This window comes from Antechinus flavipes, chromosome 3 (genome assembly GCF_016432865.1).
Source record: "Antechinus flavipes isolate AdamAnt ecotype Samford, QLD, Australia chromosome 3, AdamAnt_v2, whole genome shotgun sequence".
In the NCBI taxonomy this organism is placed as follows: domain Eukaryota; kingdom Metazoa; phylum Chordata; class Mammalia; order Dasyuromorphia; family Dasyuridae; genus Antechinus; species Antechinus flavipes.
The window spans coordinates 486,855,614-486,879,587 of record NC_067400.1 but is presented as its reverse complement, the minus strand read 5'-3'; the positions used below and the strand labels follow the sequence as shown (position 1 = coordinate 486,879,587).

At 31.8% G+C, this 23,974-nt stretch overlaps 1 protein-coding gene across 10 annotated transcripts in view; it reads right to left on the bottom strand.

Moving 5' to 3' along the window:
• The window catches only part of DEUP1 (deuterosome assembly protein 1), a 142,361-nt gene that overhangs the window by 31,307 nt on the left and 87,080 nt on the right, over nt 1–23,974 (bottom strand). For 8 of the 10 annotated variants that reach the window (XM_051986807.1, XM_051986812.1, XM_051986815.1 and 5 more), the window contains 5 exons: nt 21,960–22,105; nt 17,674–17,779; nt 13,761–13,964; nt 12,182–12,268; nt 9,755–9,778 (listed from right to left, as the gene is read on the bottom strand). In XM_051986807.1, the coding sequence (XP_051842767.1) occupies nt 9,755–9,778; nt 12,182–12,268; nt 13,761–13,964; nt 17,674–17,779; nt 21,960–22,105 (567 nt within the window). The remainder of the gene's footprint in view (nt 1–9,754; nt 9,779–12,181; nt 12,269–13,760; nt 13,965–17,673; nt 17,780–21,959; nt 22,106–23,974) is intronic. The other 2 variants (XM_051986809.1, XM_051986811.1) reach the window with 2 other exon arrangements.

Below are 23,974 nucleotides of genomic sequence, written 5' to 3'. Positions count from 1 at the left end.
TTGAATTCAAATATTATTTAAAGTGCAACACAAAGAGAGGTATGCTGACAAATGTTTAATAACAACCAGGTTTTGCAAAGTGTGTGTGTGAGGTGGGATTTGGGTGGGGAAGGGGAGGGGAGGCATAAACAGGGATACAGTTATACATTTTAAAGTTTAATCTGCATTAGTATTTTTTAAAGTCTAGACAATCAACAAATCAATAAACCAAGTCTAGATTTGGAGCAATTCAAAGCTAGTTCTAGCACACCCTTGCCTCAAGCTAACATTCTGCCTTTTTCAAATAAGCTTTTAGTAAAAGTTGTTTACATTTGTCATCTATATACAATTCCTCTTCACTCTCATTCATTTTTCATCTCTCTGTAGTCTGGTTTCTATCCTTATCAGATAACTGAAACTGCTCTCTTTCAAATTAGCAATGATTTCTTAACTGCCAAAAAGCTATTAGCATTTTCTCAGTCCTCATCCTTCTTGACCTCTCTGCAGCATTTAATACAATTGTCTACCTACTGTTATTTTGTACATTCTTTTTTCTTTTGGTCATCCTCCTACCCTCTGACCTGTCCTTCTCTTTCTCCTTTGATGGATCATCAAGCACAATATATTCATTAACTGTGAATGCTCTCCATGAGTCCTCTTCTTTTTTTACACCCTTTCTCAGGTAACTTCATCACCTTCCATGAATTTGATTAACATCTCTGTGTGGATGAGTTCAAGATCTGTATATCTAACCTCATTACTCTCCTTAGCTCTAATCCTGCAAAACCTTCTATCTATTGATTATGTCAAACCTTATGTCCCATATGTCAAACTATAATCAAAATTGAACTCATCTTTCCCCCTTAAACATATTATTCTTTTAAACTTGTATCTATAAAGGACACTAGCATTCCCCTAGTCAATTTCATAAACTCAGTGTCACTCTGGATTCATTGGAATTTCCCTTATTCCACAAATCCAATCAGTTGCCAAATCTTATTGTGTCTACCCTTACTATTCCTCTCAAATCTTCCTAGTGCTTTCCATTCACAATAACAGTCATCATCATTAGTTCAGGCTCTCATCACTTTTCATCTGGAACATAATTACAGCTTCCTACTTGGTTTCCCGACCTAGTCTTCTTTTCAAATCATCTGCACACAACTGTTAGAATCTTTTTTTCTTAAAGTAAAGATATTATTAGATTACTTCTCTATTCAATAAACACTATGGCTCCCTATTATCTCTAAAATGATGAAACTCTTTTAACTTGTCCCTAGCATCTTTTTCTAGTTTATTTATGTCTATGGCACTGAGAACAGTGCCTATAGCACATAGTAATAAATGCTTCTGATTTCCTTCTACACTTTGAACAATTCAGCTAAATTGACCTTTTCACAGAATAACATCTTGTACATGACAGTCTATCTCCCATCTCCATGCCTCTACAAAGGCTTGTCCACTGCCTAAGAATCCAATAGTTTTTCTAACTCTATTCAAGTACTGACCTTTGACCTTTTCTCCTATAAATGATTTTGTATCTATTTTGTACATGTATAGAATGTAAGGTCTTTGTGGATAAGAACTCCCCTCACTTTATATTTTCTGTATTTCCATCAACTAAAATAAGTGTCTAGTATAAAACAGCTTAATACACGTCTGTTGATTGGTTTATTAAATACATACTAAAACAGTAAAATTTAGTATATTCATATAGTTCTCAGGATCTGTAATAAGATAGACTTGAATTAAGATGAGTTTAAATGTTTACATGTTCCATATTCCATTAATGCACACATGAAAAATTCTTGTTTTTTAAGCTAAAGGAAGAAACTCTATACATCATTCAATTCAACTTCCCCCTTCCCATTTTCTATATCTGGAAATTGAGACCCAGAGATGTTAAGTGATTTCCTTTAAATGATGTAGTTAACTACTGTCAAAACTGGGATTAGAACTTGGTTCTGGTCTGGCTTTGTAGATTCTCCATTATATCACTATCAGCCATCTGTTTTTTTGTAACTCCAGACACTTTAGTATAATATATATTTAGGGCCTTTCATGAGGTTTCTATTTTAGTAGAAAAAATGTAAATAAAGTTCTTTTAGTCCTTTTTGGAAGCTTTAGGTTTTTGTAATCCAGTCTATAAGAAATGGAATAATTCATTTCACTAAGATTAAAGTAAAGATTAACATGAACATACCAATGTTCTTTTTTGGGGGGTGAAATTCTGTAAGTTTAGGCTAAATTTAAAATAGCAGTTCTCAAATTTTTGGATCCCAGACTCCCAAAGAGCTTGTTTATGTGGATTATTATCTACTGATATTTAAGTTAGAAATTATATATTATTATAAAAATACTTTTGATTTCATGGATCCTTTGAAGGGGTCTTGGGAACACCATGAGAACCACTAGTTGAGAATATCTTTTTTCCAAATATAAATTTTGAGACCCACCTTCAAATAATCACTGATGTGGGAAAGGCAAGGTCAAAGAGACAGTAAGGAACAAAGCTAGGATTCCAACACAAGCCTTCTGACTCTCCATTGTTTCACAGAAACAATCATTCTATTCCTTTAAGAGCCTTTAATTAAACATTGTTATATATCTAATACATGTGATAGAATTTTTTGGGGGGAGTAAAACACTAATAAGCTTATCTACAATATAATATAATAGGGTTACGTTCAGTATACAAATAATTATTAAATTGATTAGGAATAAAGGGGCAACCAGGATCCAGCATTACTTGGAGAGACCCAGAGAAAGTAGAAAAGGTCTGTTTTGAATTATTATATTTTATTTGTTTATAAGTACATCTAAATATTATCAGTTGTGAAACAACATAGACAAATACCAGTAAAATATATTCAATTTAAAATTTTATGGGGTTTTCTTTGTTTTCTTTCATAGAGGCCTTATACTCTTCTACTACAATTGTTGTATAATGAGTAACTTAAGGGAATTCAGAAAATGTTTAATTAGCTTTCTATTTCCATCTGAAGTAAATTAACCATGAGGGTTCTCTCTAAGCTGAAACTATTCTGAAAAATGAATAATTTGGGGGAGTTTATATACTTCCATGCTTAGGAAATTTTCTTTGATGGAAAGGAAATTTTACTAAAAGAATTACTTGTAATCATGGGATTCAAACTTTTAGGATCTTAGTCCATTGTTTGATTTATCAAGATCAGAAATTAATAAAATTTAAGTGTATCAGTATGTAGCAGTCCTGGGACACCGAGGATAGGGATGAATCAACTAACAAAGGTGGCAAGAATATAGTCTTATGTATACAGTGTTAACAAAAGAAGAATACAAAGAAAAGAAGAACATATGAAACAAAGGTGGAACTGTAAGAATCATTTAAATACAGAATTCATGATACAGGGACATTAACTCAGATCAGAATTCATTTCTCTTCATTTATGTATTTGATCTATTGAATTGATTTTTTCAAAAAAGGTAGATGGGAGAAGCTGGGCCAAGAGAAGTGCCAGAAAACTTGGAAAAATGCATCCACAACTATTCTGAAGGACTTACGATGAAAAATCCTATCTATACCCAGAGAAAGAACTGGTTGTATCCTATCATTCTCTCTCTTTTTTAACTTAATTTTTCTTGAGGATTATTATTTTCATTAGGGCAGGAAAGCTAGTTTTTTTCATAAGTGGTTTCTTAATTGTGAGTGGAGATGATAAAGGAGAGAACCTAGAACTCAAAAAATTTAAAAACAAATGTAAACAAAATTGTTTTGAATGTAATTGGGAAAAATATTAAATAAAAAAAGAAAAATGCTGAGAGTAGATTAAACTGATTTTGGTGGGGTTAGGACTCACAGTAAGCCTTCTCTTTTCTGTTTGCAGTTGTTTGTAGGACATGTTCATTCTGATTTCTTAAAGTGGCAATACTTTCAATTGATGGGGCCAAAACTTTTAACAAAATTTGTCCTTCATAAAGAATTTTGTATTGAAAAATGAGAATGTCCTGCAAAAGACTAATTGTACTTTCCAATATTAATTTGTATAGCACTTTTTGATCTACTGCTGAAAGAATAAATCTATGACTGTTTGATCTTAGTCTTTATTATGGTAACTAAGAATGGTGATTGCAGTGATGAGTAAAAATCAGAGTTTTCCCAATGTTTAAAGAGTAAGACAGGAAATGTATTATAGAAGGCCATCCAATACCACTTAAAGCTGAAAAAGAATGGTCACCCCTCTTTTACTTGAGGATGAAAACTGACGGGATGCACAATGTCACTTGAAGCAGTCCATTCCACTTTTAGATAACTCCTAGTTCTCTGCCCTCTGGGCAGAATAAATCTCAACGTTTTCTAAATGACTTCTCTTCTCCAGACTAAACATCTCCAGTTCCTTTAACCAAACCTCAAAGTGGACCATGACATCAGAGATAGATGATGCCATGACATGTAAATGAATTGGATTTAAGTGAGGGGGGCTGTGCAAGGTCACCCTCCAGAGCCACTGAAAGTCCAGTGGCAAGATATAGATTCAAGATGTCTGGAGATAGCTGACATGCTTTTTAAATTGTGGAATCCAACAGTAGGAACACAACCCTCTCTCTATATTCTTATTGTTCCTAGAAACTATGGTCTTTTAATGCAGCCTAAGATGTCATTAGCTTATTTGGCTTCCATATCACATGTTGACTTATGTTGAGTCTGTAGATTACTAAAATCTCTCTTGTCCAATCACATGTCCAGTTTGTGCTTGTGAAGTTGATTTCTTTAATCTAAGTATAAAACTTCACCTAATTCTATTTAATTCAAGGCACTAATTTGTCAAAACTTTTTAGAATCCTAATTTTGTCTATTATTCCCATCCCAGCTCTAGTTTTGGGTCATTTGTAATTTTCATAAATACTATATACTACCCAAGATCATATATATGATGCATCAAAAAAACATCCAAAGTCATACTCTGACCTTATGTTTGTGGTGGTTCTGCCAGTAGAACACAAGCTTTGGTAAGTTCTAGCATGCTGGAGTGATTTTCATTAGGATTCCAGCAACTAATTGTTATCTGCTACTTGAGGAACAGATCAGCTGTGGCTAAATAGAAGGATGAACTCACTGATTATCTTTGGAGAATCAAATAAAAGAACTGACAGGCTTAAATTTTGCTGTCTGGCCAAAGGCAACTAGAGACTTCATTTCCTGGTATACATAGTCACCTCATTCTCATGATTAGCATAAGTAAAAAAAAAATATGATAAATATAACAGCATCTTACACACCAACATATGAGGAAACAAAAATATTCCTCAAAGAATTACTCTATTCTAAATCAGTGATGCAATAAAAACATTGCATGAAAGTCACTGAGTATTAAATATGATTCAAAGTGAGCATGAGATAGATAATAGGAAAATATGGCTCAGAATCAAGAAACAAAAGAAAACAGAAGTATGTGGACCATAAAGAAGTCTTAACTTTATAAATAACATTTTCTTTAAGAAAGGCAGTGTTGGGGCAGTTAAGTATATAGGGGCAACACAGTAGATAGGAGCTGAATTCAAATCCAGCCTCACCACCCCCTCACCCAAAACCATGCACAATGCAGCAGAGTATGATGGAGGATAGCTTGATGGATGTGTTGTCAGGTGTTTTTGACACTTAATACCTAAGTGATACTGGACAAGTCAAACTTCTGTCCGATGCCTTTGCTTTCTGATCTGTGAAATGAGGATAAGAGAACCTTCCTTTTAGGGATGTTGTATCAAATGAGATAATATGAATAAGACTCTATGTATTTTTTTAAACTAAATTCTAAATTCTCTTTTTCCTCTTATCCCTTCCACGCCAGTTGAGAAGGCAAGAAAAACAAAACCTGTTACAAATAAAGTCACAGAAAACAAATTCTTGCATTATCCAAGAAAAAAAAGGAAATATGGCTTAGAGATTGACTATATCTATCTTAAAATGGCAAAAGGACTGGTTACAATATAGGAATTATTTTTCAATTGGTCATCTCTATATACAGACCCTCAATTTATTGGAAAGGATCAAAATTAATTTCAAATTAAAAGATTAAAAAGATATGGAGTATAATTAAACAAACATTATTAATGACAGGAAAATGAATAAAGGGGCAGATATTGACATGCACTATCACCATTTACAGTAGAAATTTAATTGATAAAAAGAAACAGCCGCAATGAGGAGGCCAAAATAGCCTAGGAAATCAAACACATGGATGAGGGGTTGGAAGGCACTCATCATTTTACAGATAAGGAACTGAGGTCTAGAAGAACTGAAGTGACTTGCTCTAGATCAAATAGGTGGTAAGGAGCAGAAACAGTATTTAAACAAAGTTCTTTTGGCTTCAAAATCAGTTCCCTACAAGGACAATAGACTTACAAATATTACTTAATTTAAAAAACTTTTACAGATAAGGGCGATAGAAGATTATAAGCAATGTTGCTTCATAAAACCAAAATAAGTGGAATAAGGAAGAATGAATTGGTCAAAAGCTTATTAGCCCAATACACAAGACATTATCTCAAGAGCATTTAAAGACAAAATTGGAAGCAATCCAATAGGCAGACCAAAAAGAAAAAAGGAAGAACTAATCTATAACAAAACATTTTTTTTATTGGTTACAAGGGAACTATCATGTTTGGACATTAACATTACCATCTTTGATGTGCCTGAATGAAGATTTAAAGATTAAAAAATAGTTGGACTTGATCAAGTCTACACTGGGAGATCTGTGCTAGAGATCATCCCATTTAGAATCAAACTTTAAGAATTATTAAATTTGTATTACACTTAAGGCTAAAGGATCTAAATTAAAAGGGGCAAAATGTCCCTGACCTCAAAGAGTTTATATTCTTAAGTGGAATCAGAATACAATATCTATTTTAAAGGGAAGAATTAAATGATTAGGAAAAAACATGATTAAAGCAGTTGGCAATATGTCTCCTTTATTACCAAAGTAAAATATTTCAACAGAATGGGATATATATGTATATATGTATGCTGTGGGCATCTTTGAAGAAAATAAAGAGAAAGGAAGAGGTCAGGTTTTCACAAATTATATTCTATAACAGACCATATATTCACAGTTATAAACTGATTAATAAAGATACAGAGGATACCCAAGTTCCACTGTTTATTGTTCATAGACTATTAAAAGCATTTGAACTGGTAAAGGAAAATCCAACCTAAAAGGTTCTCTTTCAACAAGATTCCTTGTATATGTAAAAATTGAGACAACTTTGTTCTGATTATCAAGCAAAACAGAAAAAAGGGAAACATGCTCCATGCTCATCAGAAGAGGATAGCCAGCACAGAATCCAAATAGAAGGTTCCCTGTAATGAGGCTGTTCCTATTTGCAGATGACATTGTGCTATTTGTATGAAGCCTTTAATAATAATCATGATCCTTTAATTGTTTGGCCTACCAACTCATGCAAGAAAAACTAAATGAATGAGGATTGTGTATTGTCCAGATTATAATATGCAAATATATATAAGTAGCGCCCTGAATAATTCATATGTATAATACACATATATCATATATTTTATCCTTAGAAGTATTAATATACTTTTAAACTTTGTTAAGCTTTACATTAATGCTTATGCTTTGATAAGTTTAAAACTGCACTAAGATTTTAGGGACATAATTTATATGTATATATGTGTTTTTGTTTACATATATATGCTTATCATTGTATACATATATATGCATGTACATACCTTAAGAGATGCATATGCATGTTAAATATTGGACAAATGCTGCAGATTGAATGAGAATAATCAAGAATTATGCAAAAGGAAATGAGAAGGTTGGATTGCATCTGGAAAATCATATCATACTTTCATTGACCCCCAAATCTCAATATAATTTTAACATTAGTATTCTTCTAATCATGGTGTATTCCTGTGATTTATATAAATAACAATCTCCACAGAATCAAAGTTGTGTGTATTCCAAAGGGCAACTGAGAAATATGTGGTAGGCATAAATAGACTACAAATATTAGCAGTGATTAATTGCATACAAGAAACAATATAAAAGATATCATATCAAAGATATGTGATATAGAATATTTTTCTATAGAATAGAAATAATAGAAATATTATAGAATGGAAAATATTAGAAAATCGAATAGAAAATGAATAGAATAGAATAGAAAAATATATGGAATTTCTGATAGGTATTGAATCAGGTATCTAATTGGTATTTACTCTAATATCTAAATAATGTTAAGACATTGAAAGAATATTCCCTTGCAAATTAGGGAGAGCCTCAGCTCTATAATTAGATTTATGGGAGAGCATAAACAGGAGCTATATAGGATGAGAAAAATGGTGGAGATTTAGGTCTGCATCATTGGAGAGAATATCTAGAACCTTGAGATTATAAATCCATTGACTACTATGACAAAATCATAGAATTAGAGTTTAAAGGTACTTTAGAAATCCCATGATTCAGTAACCATATTTTGCTGATGAGAAATTTGAGATCCAAAGGGATTAAACAAGGGCACACAATAAGTATCAGGTGTAATTAGAACCTCTAATTCCAAATCTGGTAGTCTTTCCATAATATGTTGCCTCAAAGTAGTGAAGTACACATGAAAATTTATTTCTTTTTCTTTGAGAATATAATTGGTCTATACTTAGAATTTCTTATTCTTGCTCCTGAATTGTTCTCTAGTTTTTAAAAAAACTTTATATTTGCAAACTAGATTAAAATCATCTGAAAATATACAGAAACAAACAGATCAGTATTTCTGAAGAATTATTGTATAAATTCATAGACTTTTTTTTTTTTTTTTTGTATTTCATTACAGTAAAAATTCTGCAAAGTAGCTTTTCATGCAGAGTTAGTACCCAAATAATTTTCGGATGATTTCTTTAAAATGGTAAGGAAATATCTTTGTTCTAGAAATGCCAAAAATGATTTGGTATTTATTAATTAGGAATAACTGGGGAGAAGACCAGTTTGAATAAGTGAAGCAAATAAAATTCAAACTTTAAAGAAAGAGAAATGTAACTTTATTTCTGATAAAATGGCACCTAGCAAATGTCCATTTAGGATTGGTTCTAATGAATGATTTGTAATTGGCATTACAAACATATTTATATCAATTATTAGCATGGAAATATATGTGTTTAGCAGAAATAAATGTGCTTGAAAGCAGTTTATATTCTTGAATAGTTTAAGTTTGGCGTCTTGCCACACTATTAATTTGCTTAACAAACTTTATCATCAATGCAACAGTAAACCAACCTAGCAGAAGCTCAAATTCCTGCAAACTGTGAATTCAGTAGGATCTGATTTAATGAGTTTTTACTGTATCTTTCTTAACTAATGAAACTTAAGCGATAATAGCATTTTGTACAAATAGAGAAACATAGAAAAAGGATCCTGCTATGATGAACTTGATTCTGTGTGGATTATCTGCCAAGAGTGGAGAAGTAAAGCCAGTAGAATCTCTTTTTAAAGTAAAATTTGTGCACAACAGTCACAGATTGAACTATATGGCATTACTGATTCTATTATTTTTCTAAGCATCTCTCTGAAACATGAAGTAAAACTATTGAATAGTGACTATAGCTACATTGTCTATAGGGAAATGGGACTGCACTTAAGTATCTAGTGCCTTACAAATGTTCTATAAATTCCTGTATGATAGAGTGGGTATTTTTGACTCCTATTACTAAAGTGTAAATTTGCAAGATACTTGGTAGAATAGTTTTTTAAAGCTACTTAACATACATAGTTAAATAAAATTGGCCTACCTTAGCATCAGTAACTTCACTTGTCTAGAACCAGAAAAATATGACATAATTATTACCTTAATAATAGTCAACTATCACATATCTTAAATGACCTAAAAATAATTACAAAAGTATTTTGAGACTCATTTTTACAGGAGTTGAAATTCCCAACTATAATGTTTGATTTTTAGTATTTTTTATTTAGTATTTTCCATTTAATAATTCCAATTACTTCACAAAAGACTAAATATTAAATTGTATTATTTTTAACACAGAAAAGTACTTAAAGTATTGAAAACTTCTTTTCACCTATTTTTATTTGGAGATCCAAAAGAAATGAACTACAAAACTTTTTCTCTCAAGGAGTTTATAATCTCATTGGGAAGAGAAAACTTAGATGAATAATACAACAATAAATGGTATAATATAAATTATAATTATATGATATAGGAGGATATGAGACTTGATATCATTTTTACCCTAATCTTTTGAATGACATAAATAATGTCCCTCATTAATATTTTTATTTATATAATCTTAGTGTTAATATCAATCAATTAAGTCTATTCATTCTAAGTTCTGTCATAGGTATGGTGAGGTGACACAAAAGAATTATTTAACATGGTTTCCAAGGTCTCTACTCTTCAATCATGATAGGGGACAGAAATGGATATATGTAAAACAATTACTTAGAAAAAAATAAAAGATTGCATATAATTTAGTGCTAAATTATGTAATGTAGACTAACTCCTAGAGAAGTTCAGAGAAAGAAGAGATAGGTTATAGTAATCATCCTAGATTTTGTGGAGAAGATCATATTGGATACAGAAAAAGCTATACATGTACAGAACAATCAAAAGATCAATCTTAACTAAATCAAAAGGCATGTGTTTGATAATGGAGAAAAATAAGACTGGATGGGTTAGTTGAAGTCAGGTTCCTGTTTAGACTTTCTATAATAGACAAAAAGGATCTAGTATTGGATCTTGATAAGAGAGAACTGAAATGATATATTTTTAAGGAAGATTAATCTTGTAGGTAAAGACAAGAAAGGCTCAAGAAGGAAAGAGGTTATGAGCAAAGAAAACAGAGAGAGAGCTATTGTGGTAATTCAGCTGTAAACAATAAAGGTCTGAACTAGGTTGGTAGCAATATGGAAAAGAAAGCATCAATTTAATACTGTCTTGCATCTGTATAGTGTTTTATTGCTTGGAAAGCACTCACACATGCATTATTTCATTAACAACCATAATAGTTATGGAAAGCAGATGCAATGATCTTTATTTTACAAAACAGGAAACTGATAGTCAGAAAAGGTAAAAATGAGTGTGCCAAGGCCATACAGTTAGAATCCAGATCTCTTGATTCTTGAGCCCAGTGCTCTTTCCAGTTGGAAAAGTGAATCGGTTTAAGTAGGGAAAAAATTAGTTCTGCTAGGGCCCATGTTGTAATGTGGCAATGAACTTCCAATGGGAATGTTCCATTGACAAGATGGAGATGTGAATTTGGAATTTAATTGAAAGGTAAACATTGGAATCATAAGATTCTGGAATCACCTATAGAAGTGAAAGGTAAATATTGGAACCATAAGATTTTGGAGTCACCCATAGAGAATTGATCAATGGAACCTTGCCTGGATCTGAAGAAGGAAGTAAAGATAAGAAAAAGCAGACACTCAAGAATTAAGCCTTAATGCTTTGACATATATCTGATCTCATCTGATATTCATAAGAACCCCATCAGGTAGTGAGTCTTGGTGGGATACCCCTGGAGAAGAAGGAAGAGGAAACTAGAAAAGAGACAAAAGAATAATTGGAGAGTATTGGAGGAGTCTTGCTGAAGTGAAGTGTCATGGAAATTAAAGGTGGCAAGTTTTAAGAAATCAGTTTAAGACTAGTTGCTGTTATTGTGATGATAGTAGTATTTCCCAAGTGGATACACATTTTAAATACACATCTAAGGTGGTTCTTAAGAGTATTAATTAATAATCAATTGTTACTTATTAGAATACCATAAAAAAGATTGCAAATGAAAATTTCTCACTTTTATACCATAAAATGGCTTCCTTTATTGGGTTTCAAAATCAACAAAACCTTAGTAGTCAGCAATAAATGAAATAAAAGCATCCTGAGTTGACGTCTTTGCTGTAGAAACCTGAAAGGCTCAGAGCTCTGCAATTCTATTCTTGGACCAGAAATCAGTCCAGTCTTGGAAGAGAATAAGGAAGATGGAGGCAGGGAAGGTTTCTTTCCTCTCCTTGACTGAAAAACATGAATCCTCCAGCATATAAGGAAAAGTAAGCTCAATGAGGATTAAGACCCAAATGTGCAAGAGTATTTGCAACCTTAAGCATCTCTTCATAACTTATAACTCTGTAGAATGTTTATAGGCAGATATACATAATTACATTGAATAACTGCCATGAGTGTGGCACATTTAATAAATTACCAGATATCTTCCAGTCTCCAAATCTCCCATCATTCCTTTCAGATGTGTATTTTCAGATCTGACAGCTTTATATCTCATATCTGACAACTGAAACAAGATGAATATACTTGTTAAGGTTCTCCTGTTACGTTATGAACACATTTTCCCTTTGCCCTACTTTTACAATTTCACTGGCTCCCACCTTGCCTCCTTTTTTCCTGATTAATTCTATAATAAAAACTAAACATTCATAAGATTCTCTATTACTCTTCTAGTCTAAACTTTCTGTATGCCACCTCTCTTTTCTAATAGATGTGAATTATAGGAAAGCATGGAGATATGATGGAAAAGACAATGGATCTGGGATCAAAGGACAAAAGTCCAAATTCTGGTTTTGTTATTTATCAGCCAGGTGACTTAAGACCACCCATTCTCCCTCTCAGATCTGACATGAGAATGCTGGGCTCAATATCTAAGGTTTCTTTCTGCTTTAATCTTGTGACTTAACAAAGTCATCTTACCCTCATTCTCTTTTTGTCAATCTTGAACCCAACTACATTATTTCTAACTTCAAAGTTCACTGACTTTTGGCAAAACCCTACCATATAAAATTCTAAACTTCTGTTGTTCTGACCTTCCTTGCTTTCCTCGAGAATTTTCTCTCTTAATTTGAATTATTTTATTTTATAAGCTCTACTTTAGGACAACAATATTTTCCTACTGTATTTCTCTTAAATCTGTTTTTTAAATGAGGACATAATGATATCAGCTTCTGCGTTCCTTTCCACAGTGTTGTATCACTTTACTAAAATCCAGATCAAAGCAAATAATGTTTTATTTTTGTTTATAAAGAATGGTACTCTTGGTGATAATTTACTCTGTTATTAATTACCTGACCTTTTGTAAGTGTCTCAATTTCTTCTTTGGACTACCTCCTATTTTTGCAAATTCAGTAGAAAGATCCTTTTTAAGCTGCTGAATTTGGGGGGGGGAGAGTAGAAAAAGCTGAGTTTTCATTATGTAACTGAAAGGGGAATGAGAGGTTGAAAGGATTGCAATTTTAAGTAAACAACATTTGAAAATTATTTACTATAATATCAATAGTTAATTGTGGAATTTTAAAGTCGTCTTGTTTCCTTGAGCATCATTGTTTACCCATTGGGTATTCAATAAATCTTAACTAATTTTCACTTTTAAAATATTTTTAGCAAAAGAAGACAAAACACTCTAAAGAAGTGTAGGAGGAGCAGGAGCAAAGGAAGAAATCTAATAAAACAAATCTTATGATCGATTGGATTATTTTAAAAGTTAGAAGTTTTAATAAAAATAGACAAATCAAAATCAGCAAATCTTTGAACACAGCTACAGGATGTAAACAAAGAACTAATTATTGGAAAGTACTTCATATTAGTGAATTTAATTCAATTGTTTGTTTTTTATGTTCCAAGATTTTTTTTGATTGTATCTAGTATTACTTTCATATGACAGTGGCACAAATGGAATTATTAGTACAAAATTAAATGTCTTTATTAGTTAATAACAAATTCTAATATTTATGATGGAAGAGAATGACCTAGAGTGACCCTGCCATTTTGCATACCTGTTGTTTTGCTAACATTTTCTCTTTTATCTCTAACTCCATTTTTAACTGTCTTTCCAGAAGAGCAGCTTTCTTCATGACAGTTGCTATAGTGATCTCCTTCTGATGAAGCTCTTCTGTCAGGTCAGAGATTTCAGTCCTCATTCTTTCCTGCTCAGAGTTGGGGGACTGTTCTTCTTGATAAAGATTGTTTCTTATCTGCAGCTGATTTGTTCAAGAAAAGAAAAAATACAATGTCTCATGTTTGTGATTAAATGCATCACATTGATTTTCATGTTTCATGTCTAATAAATTAGATTTAAGAATACATTAAACAAAGTGCATATTTAAAAGAATTTAATTTCATTTTAAGATTCATTTATAAGTTATAATACACTAAGTGTCTAGGGTGTTAATCCCTTGCACAAAGATTTTTCATTCTAAACTAACTTTGCTCCTCACCCCATTTGCTCCTTCCTCATTTAGCCTGCATATTGTTTGCCCAGAACCTTTATACATAAGACCTAGGGACTCCTTGCAGTCCAGTCCTTGGTCCATCTGTTTTCTACTACTGTATTTTATATTCCAAATCACTGGACCAACATCTCTTTTGTCTGTAAATAGTCCAACTTCAAAAACCTCAACTATAGTGAGAGTAAGGGAAAAAATAAAAAGACTTTTTATCTCTGGGAAGGGATGGGAAGAAGGAAAGAAATATCAAGTTTTTATTCAGCTTGTCATGACAGGCACAGATTGTGTTAAGTGCTTTAAACCTATTATCTTTTTTTTTTTTTTTTATAAGGGGAGAGGTCCTACACAAAGAAGATAAATGATAAAAGCGGTGAAACCAGGGGGGGGGTGGATCAATTAATTAAACTTTATTATTCTCTTTGGGCTTGTGAAGGACATTGATACCTCTCCCCAGTAGATAATATAAAAGAGAAATAAATAAAACGCAGAAAAAGAAAAAGATTAAGAATAAAAAGCTCTCATGATACTTTCTTGCTGTTCATACAAGCTGTAAAAAAGGGCAGTGAAGAAAAGGTAGAGGACTAATTTTTACTATCTACTTCACTAGTAAAAATATTAAGTTTTATTGAATTTACCTTAGTATATTTGTTTTTTAAATTAAATGCTTAAGCTATAAAATGGAATGCAGTAGTATAAAAAGTACCATACTAATTATTCTCACAACATGAGAATAATTTCACAACATGAAAATTGTAAAGTAACCTCCTCTATATGGCAAAATTACCTTTTTTTTTTTTTTAATTTTTTTTGCTGAGGTAATTGGAGTTAAGTGACTTGCCCAGGGTCACACAGCTAGGAAGTGTTAAGTGTCTGAGATCAGATTTGAACTCAGGTCTTCCTGACTTCAGGGGTAGTCCTCTATCCACTGTGCCACCTAGCTGCCCCTAAAATTATTTTCTAAATAAGATTAATGTACTCATGTTGCAAATGACTTTAGATCTCATTAAAAATGCTTATTTCAGAATGAAATAACTTTGAGCATTTTGAGAATTGAAATTAGAAATAAAACACAACATAGAACTGTTTTTTTAAATTAGTTTAACTATGAAAGAATATAAATTCACTATTAGTTACTTTCATGGAAGATAGAATTATTTTTTAAAAATTTATTTGTTATCTTTCCTGCATATTATTGGATTATGTAGTATTTTCCAAGAGTGTAAAGGGATCTGATCATCATAATCTTTGTCTCAATAACAAATAGTGCTATAACAATAGAATCTTACATTACTCTAAGTTACATTTTCCTACTTAATTCCATGAAAGTAAGAATCAGATTAATAAATCAAAAAAATAATATCAATCAATCAATCAAGTATTTATCAAGAACTGGCTATGTGCCAAGCACTCTGCTGGGCATGGGGAATACAAGTATCTGATTTTGCTTATTTTGCCTTTACCAAATGAAATGTTAGGGTATACCAACAGTATTTTTTTATTTAATTCTTCTATATTTTTAAAAAATTAGCGAATTTGTTGACATTTTTTTAAGGAATCAAAACAATGTGGGAGCAGCTAGGTGGCACAGTGGATAGAGTACCCGCTCTGGAGTTAGGAGGACCTGAGTTCAAATATGACCTTAAACACATAATAGCTGTGTGATCCTGGGCAAGTCACTTAGTCCTGATTGATGCCCCTGACTCCCTAAAAAAAAAACCCTTACCAAATTGTATGTGACCCAAAGGGCAATGGAGAGTTATATGGTGGATGGAAATGGGTAGTGGTATATCACCAACAATGACTTTTACCAGAAAATAATATAAAAGATACTATTTAGGAGCTCAAAGGATCTGTCTTTTGGCTTTCAGGGAATCTCAGAAGCCCTTCAGTCAAATCTATATCCATAAAAATCAAATAAAATCAAATCAAGCAAATTGAGAGCCTGTCATGTCAAACCCAGAGTGCTATAGTTGGAAGAATTGGGACAATTTGCCTCCCTCCAATTTTACAATATTTCTCTCATCCTCTTGTATAGCTTAGCATTAATATTCACTAGAGTTTTTTTTTTTTTTTGAACCATGGGATGCAATAGAGCTCAGTTGAGAGAAACTGGATGACTTAGAAAGGCCCACAACAGAGTGTGCTAATCTTCTCCATTATTAGCTTAAATACTATTAGTCTTTAAGAGTCACTGTGCCTCTTGCACTCTGATGATGGGCACCCCTGCCTTTTGGGGAGGATGGTTTTCTGATAATAGACACATTATCTACCAAGCTTATGGCCAAAGGATAGTTGAAACTTCTAGAACTTGTGCTCCAGATTGAAGCATACTTTTTCTTCATTTTTTCTTTTCCTGTCTGTTTTTCTTTCACACCATGACTTATATAGAAATATGTTTTGTATGACAGTACACTTATAACTTATGTAAAATTGTGGGTGCTGAGGGGACAATAGGGAAGGAAAAAATTGAAACTCAAATTTGAAAAAATGTTTAAATTGTTTTTGCATATAATTAGGAAAAAATTAAATAATAAAAAAGAACCTCTGCTCCAATGTCAGAATCTTCAAGAAATCAATAAGGAGCCTAAAACAGGGACTTCAATGGAGGCCTAGTTCTGATAATGCTATATTTTTTCCAGTTATTTTTTTAACTGCCAATCAAAATCGTAAAACAAGTATATCATGCCTGAATCTTAGTACCAAATATCAGAGATTAAGCTTTTGTAAACCCTTGAGGAGAAGTCTATCCCTGTTTTATCAATCAATCAATCAATCAATCAATCAAGTATTTATCAAGAACTGGCTATGTGCCAAGCCCTCTGCTGGGCATGGGGAATACAAGTACAAAGGAGGAGACAATTCCTACTCTTCAGAAGAAAAACTACCTAACATTCTGAGTTTGGGGTGGGGCAAGAAGGAGCAGAGTAATGGGACAATATGCCCTAGTACAAACATATACAAAAGAACCATGAATCTAAATATATAAGGTAATCAACTAGTAAAGGCTTTAGCAACTGAGGGAATATAGAGAGAAATGGAGTCAGAGAAACAGAGAGAGATGTTTGTCTGGATCTCAGAGTACAGAACAAGAAGCAATGTACCATGAGGCAAGAAAGAAAGTTAATAATTACCCAAAGGGTAATAGAGAATGTCTATTCCCTAAATGGAAGCAAATCATCTCTGTATGAATGTTTCATGTCCTTGTCCCTTGTTTTTGCAGGAGACTATGGATATCCCTGAGCATTCTCTCTAAAGCTAAGGAATGAGTAGCTAAAGATGTGCTATGTCATTTTTCTGCATATACGAAAGAGACAAAGAAATGTTGGAAGCAGACACTTCATAGGCTATAATTTGAAGAAATATTGAAAATTGAAGGAAGAAATAAAAACAAGCTTCTTCCCTTTCAATGTGAGGGAGACAGACATCTTGACTTACCTTCAAAATTTCAACTAATTTTTCTTACCTTGTTCAATTCCTTTTCCTGATTTGCCTGGTCAGCTGTCAAGGAGAATAGCTCTTTCTTTTTTCTTTCTGGTTCTTTGAGGATGTGTGAATAAGATGGCTCAAGCCTTCAAATTAAAATAAAACAATGAATAAAAGTGAACAACTTGATTTGCTGTTACCATTATTATATTTGCTTCATAGTAGCCCATATCAGGGAGGTCACAATCTGTTGATTCATTGAAAGACTGTATTTAGTAACACTTTTGTATGGTAAATTCAGTAGTTCTTTGGAAACATTGCAATAGGATTTCAAACTCTAGAACATCCAGACCTCATTCACGAATAAAGTTTTTTAGATATACATAGTGCTTTCATGAACATAATCAGTATTTACAGGCAATAAAAAGATATTTCACTTATTCACATGTAGGTTGTTGAATACTTCATTGGGATGAGCTGTAAAGGGAAGAATTTAAAGTATGATCATAGGTGATGGATAGATGAGGAAACTGAGGTAAACAAGGTTAAATGACTTGTGGCCACAGTGCTACCATACATAGAGTGCCTGGAATTAGGAAGATTCCTCTTTGTGAGTTCAAATCTGATCTTAGACACTAGTTGTGAGACCCTGGATAAGTCACTTAACCCTGTTTACTTATCTTTCCTCAGTTATAAAATGATCTGGAGAAGGAACTAGGCAAGCTACTCTGCTATCTTTAACAAGAAACCCTCAAATAGGGTCATGAAGAGTTGACCAAGACTGAAAAATGACTGAATAAAAATTACTAAAACAACTTTTTACTGACTAAGAAACAGAATTGGAGGATCAGAGGAATAGGTTGGGTACACAATATACAGAAGTAAATGATCTTAATAATATAGCATTTGATAATTTCAAAGATTCAAGCCTTGGGAGCAAGAACTTACCATTTGGCAAAACTTTTGGGACAGTTGGGAAAAAATATGGCAGAAATTAGGTATAGACCAGTATCTCCAAAATAAGGTCAAAATGGGCAAATGATTTAGACATAAATGGTGATACCATAAGTAATTTAAGTGAGAAAAGAAAAGTTTGCCTGTCAAATTATATAGAGAGAAAAGTTTATGACCAAAAAAAAAAAAAAAAAAGATGGAACTATGGGAAGTAAAACAGATGATTCTGAGTACATGAAATAGAAAAAGTTTTGTATAAGCAAAACAAATGCAATCAAACTTAGAAGGCAGGCAAGAAATTTTACAAGTTTCTCTAATATAGGCCTTATTTTTAACTATATAGGGAAACTGAGCCAAATTTATTAAAATAAGACCTATTTTACAATTAATAAATTGTCAAAGAATACAGATAGTTCTCAGAAGAATCAAAACCAATGACATGAAAAAAATGTTCTAAATCACAAACAATTAGAGAAATGAAAATCAAAATAATTCTGAGACACCACCTCACACTAATCAAATTGACTAACATGACAAAAATGATAAATGACAAAAATTGGAGAAGATATGGGTAAACAGGTCACCCAAAGCCAATGTACTGTTGATAAAGTCTGTGAATTGGCCCAACTATTCTGGAAAATAATTTGAAATTATGTTGAAAAGATTTACAAAATTGTGCATATCCTTTGATCTAGCAATACTATTACTATGTCCATAATTGCAAAGAGATCCAAGAAAAAAGTTAAGACTTATATGTACAAAAATATTTATAGCAGATCTTTTCACAGTGATAAAAGATTGGAAAATGATTAACTGCAAAAGACAATGATCCAAGACAATTCCAAAAGGACCATGATAAAAAATGGTATCCACTTTAAGTGAGAGAAAATTAATAAATTTTGAGTGCAGAATGAAGTATACTTTTTTCACTTTATTTTTCCTGAGGATTTTTTTTTTTGTGTTGTCTTTTACAACATGACTAATATAGAAACATGTTTACATGATTTTACATGTATAATCAATATGATACTGTTTGCTTTTTCAAGGGATAGAAAGAGCAGGAAGGAGGGAAAGAATTTAGAACTCAAAATTTTAAAAAGTGCTAAAACATTTTAAATGTAATTCAGAAATAGTGAAACAAATGCATATTAAAAAGAAATAAAGAAAACTGAGGCCCCAAAGGATAATCTTGCCCACAGTCACATAAATAGAGCAAGAAGCCCAGTCTTCTATTAATCAATCAACAAACATTTATTAAACACCTGATGCATATATGGCACTATGCTAACAGCATTTAAACATACTATTTTATACAGTTAATTTAAAATAATATGTTAAAATATGTAAAACATGTAAAATATACAAATAATTTTTAGAATTTTAGCAGACTGAAAATACAAATATGTCTTCAAATTCTTTCATGAATGATAAATCTAAAATAAACTTTTAAAGGGAAAATCACTAACACTTTGAAATCAATGTCATAGTGTTGCTTACAAAATATATTTGAGAGCAGGATACCTTCCAAAAAACCTGGAAAGGTTTTTCCATGAGCTGCTGCAAAGTAAAATATGCCATGTACAAATTAACAGCAATGTTGTGGGAAGATCAGCTGTGAATGACTTTGTTATTCTTAGCAATACAATGATCCAAAACTACTCTGAAGGACTTATGATGAAAAGTGCTATCCATAACCAGAGAGTTGATGCTGTTTGAATACAAATTGAAGCATACTTAAAAATTTTTTTTCTTGAAGGCTTTCTTTTTTTTGGTGTTTGTTTTCTTTCACAAAACAACTATTATGGAAATGTTTTGCATGAATACACATGTATAACATATAAAATCCACTGCATTTTCAATGAGGTAGGGTGAGAAGGGAGGAAGGGAAAGAATCTGGAATTCAACAAATGTTAAAAATTGTTTTTACATATAACTGGGGGGAAATTTAAAAATACTAAATTTACAAAAGGTTAAAAATAAATAAATAAACATCACCAATTATCTCAATTTTTCCTAAAAAAAAAAAACCAATGTATTTGATTCCATGGTTAGAGATGATGCTGGAATGAATGACTATGATGTACATATAGGACACTAAATAAATGGATTATTTGATTGTTTGATAAATTACCATTATATAATTTGTTGCAAAAACTAAATAGCATTCCTTCTCTACTGGTAAATTGTCATTCTAGGACATCATTTTTACATCTTGCCATTTAATATTGAGGATAGCTCAGGGTTTGTCCAAGGAGCTATGGTTTATCAATAAGTTCATCTGTGTTTCAAAACTGTAAGTAAGACTGATCTTTACTATCTTTCTCATGGTATGTAAATTATAATGACTACCTCTATAATGTAATGTTGAACTTTCAGTAAAAATACCATTTTATCATGTAACTGTTATTCTTAAAAGCCTAACTTTGATCCAGGGTTAACTTTTTCAATTTGAGAAAAGACACTAATGAGAATCAAAATATCAGAGAAATGTTAAAATCAAGCAGTTAAATTACCTATTCATAAGTAAAAATATTTTATGATCTTTAGTTGTCCAAATTTCTCTGTATAACCTGGTATATCCACATAATTGTATGATTCTAAATAGGTAAAAAGCTAAGAGTTTTCAGTGTGACATGGCAAGGCAATGGATAGAGAAGCTGAAATCAAAATAGCATTCGTGAAATAAAGATTGGTAATTATAGGGTAGCAGGAATAAAATCTTTTTAAAATTGCTACTACTTAATCAACTTGCATACAAAAAGTAAAAAAAAAACCACACTAAAAAAAAGACCTTGAGATACTTTGTTTACTACATATGAAATGTGTGTTTACATACTATTCTAATGCTAAATCCAACATTTTAAATAAAGACTGAAGATTAAATAACCAACTATTAAATATATATATATGTAATATATATATATATATTTTTTGCTGAGGTAATTGGGGTTAAGTGATTTCCCCAGCTGAGACAATTGGGGTTAAGTGACTCGCACAACTAGGAAGTGTTAAGTATCTGAGACCAGATTTGAACTCAGTTCCTCTTGACTTCAGGGCTGGTGCTCTATCCACTGCACTACCTAGGTGCCCCCTATTAAATATATATATACAGATATATATATATATATATATATATATATATATATATATATATATTTAAATTACCAATATGGTATTATCTATAATATTATATATGGTATAACCTATAATATTAAATATATATTTAAATTGCCAATATAGTATTATCTATAAGCATATAAATTAGCAGATGGATTTTTTTTATTCTTACATCAAATAAATCCCAAAGAGACATACAAAAACTATGACTTTAATGATTCCCTCTAAAATAAATATTGAATTTAAAGAACATACCTTTTTGGATTGTCTTGAAAATTTTGGTACTCTCCTATTTTCAATAATTCTCTATGTAACTGTAATCGTTCCATTTCTATAACTCTCAAGAGATCATCACGTGACTGTAATTCATTTTTTACCTCTGAGAGTCCTGCTTCCATGGTCTAAATAGAAAATCAAAATGATTTAATGGTAATATTAAGATTTCATGATCTTGTGGAATACATTAAAATAATTTTATATTTCATAATCCACTTTTAAAAAATGAACTGTTAAGCATTTTTGTTAAATAAGAATCAAATTTTATAGAATTCTGTATCACTAAAGTTCTGGGATAAAAATCACAGAATTTTAGAGCTAGAGAGAACCTTAAAGATAATGTAGAACTATCCCATAATTTTAAAGATGATGAAATTGAGGATCAGAATATTTAAATTATTTGCACTCAGTCATATATTGATGACAGAGGAGTTTCTAAAAAACAGGTCTCCAGATTCATTAGTAAAGGCCTACATCATAAATCACAAAAGTCATGGAATTTTAGAGCTAGATTTTTGGAGATCTCTATTTTAAAGATAATTAAATTGAAGGCCAGCAACATTTAAATTATTTTAATAATAAAATCTTTTAAACAAATACTATGTTATTGTACATGGCAACAACAATATTATAAATGATCAATTCTGATGGACATGACTCTTTCTAACAATGAGATGATTAAGGCAGTTCCAATGATCATTTGATCATGAGAGCCATTTGCACCCAGAGAGAGGACTTTGGAACTGAATGTGGATCATAACGTTTAACATTCTCACTCTTTTTGTTCTGTTCATTTGCATTTTATTTTCTTTCTTTTTTTGATCTGATCTTTCTTGTGCAACAAGGTAATTGTAAAAATATGTTTACATATATTGGGTTTAACATATATTTTAACATGTATAACATATATTGGATTACTTGCCATCGAGGAGAGGTGGTAGGGGGAGGAAAGGGAAAATTTGGAATACAAGGTATGCAAAAATCAATGTTGAAAAATTATCCGCGCATATGTTTTGAAAATAAAAAGCTTTAATAATAAAAATACTATGCTAGAACTTTTGCCCATCACCTAATAGCCTCCTATGGAAAAGGACTTAATATATGTTTGGTGAATCAAATTTAACTGAAGTTGAATATGTAGAAGGGAAAGTTGCTAATAAGAGTCATTATGGATCCATCAAAAACAGGCCATGCCAAATTTACCTCATTTCCTTTTTTTTTTTTCAGGATTAATAGACTGGTAGATGAGGAAAATGTAATAGATATAATATATACCTAGGTTTTAGCAAGGCACTTAGTAAAGTCTTTTACAATAATCTTTAAGAAAAGATAGGGAAGATTTGGGGTAGATGGTAATATGGTTATGTGGATTTGAAAGAAGATGTAGGATGTAATTAAAATATTTTGAAGTTGAGCAAGATGTGGGAATGTTCTAAGGCAGAAAGAAAAGCACTAGAGTATATAGGAAAAAGTTGAAGGAGGAAAGGGGGAGGGGAAGATTTGGAATAGCTTCTGTGGGGAGTTAGAGAAGCAATTAGGGAAGACTAAATGGATTGGCTTGCTTCAATGAGAGAGCTCAGTTGAAGTTGGATAACATGAATTTATAATGTATCCATTAAGCAGTGTTATGTGACTTCTGGATACATACCACAGCATATATAGAATTAGAGGAAGACAGATGCTAGTAGGAATTTAAGGCTAAAGTTTGGCAAGAGATAAGGGGATTACAGAATGAGAGAGAAGGAATTAAGAACACAGAAGCAGCTTAACCTGACCTAAGTATATGTGGTCAAGATTGAGAAAGGAGGAAAGTTTAATCAGAGTAGAAGAAATATCTAAGAAAATACTAAGGGTCATTTGGGGATTCAAATGAGTTTATATATATATATGAATCTTCAAATTAAAGGGATATGTTAATATTGGTGATGATGATAATGATACCATCAACATGAAAGTAGATTATAGTGGAGTACTCCCAGGACTTGTCCTTTGTC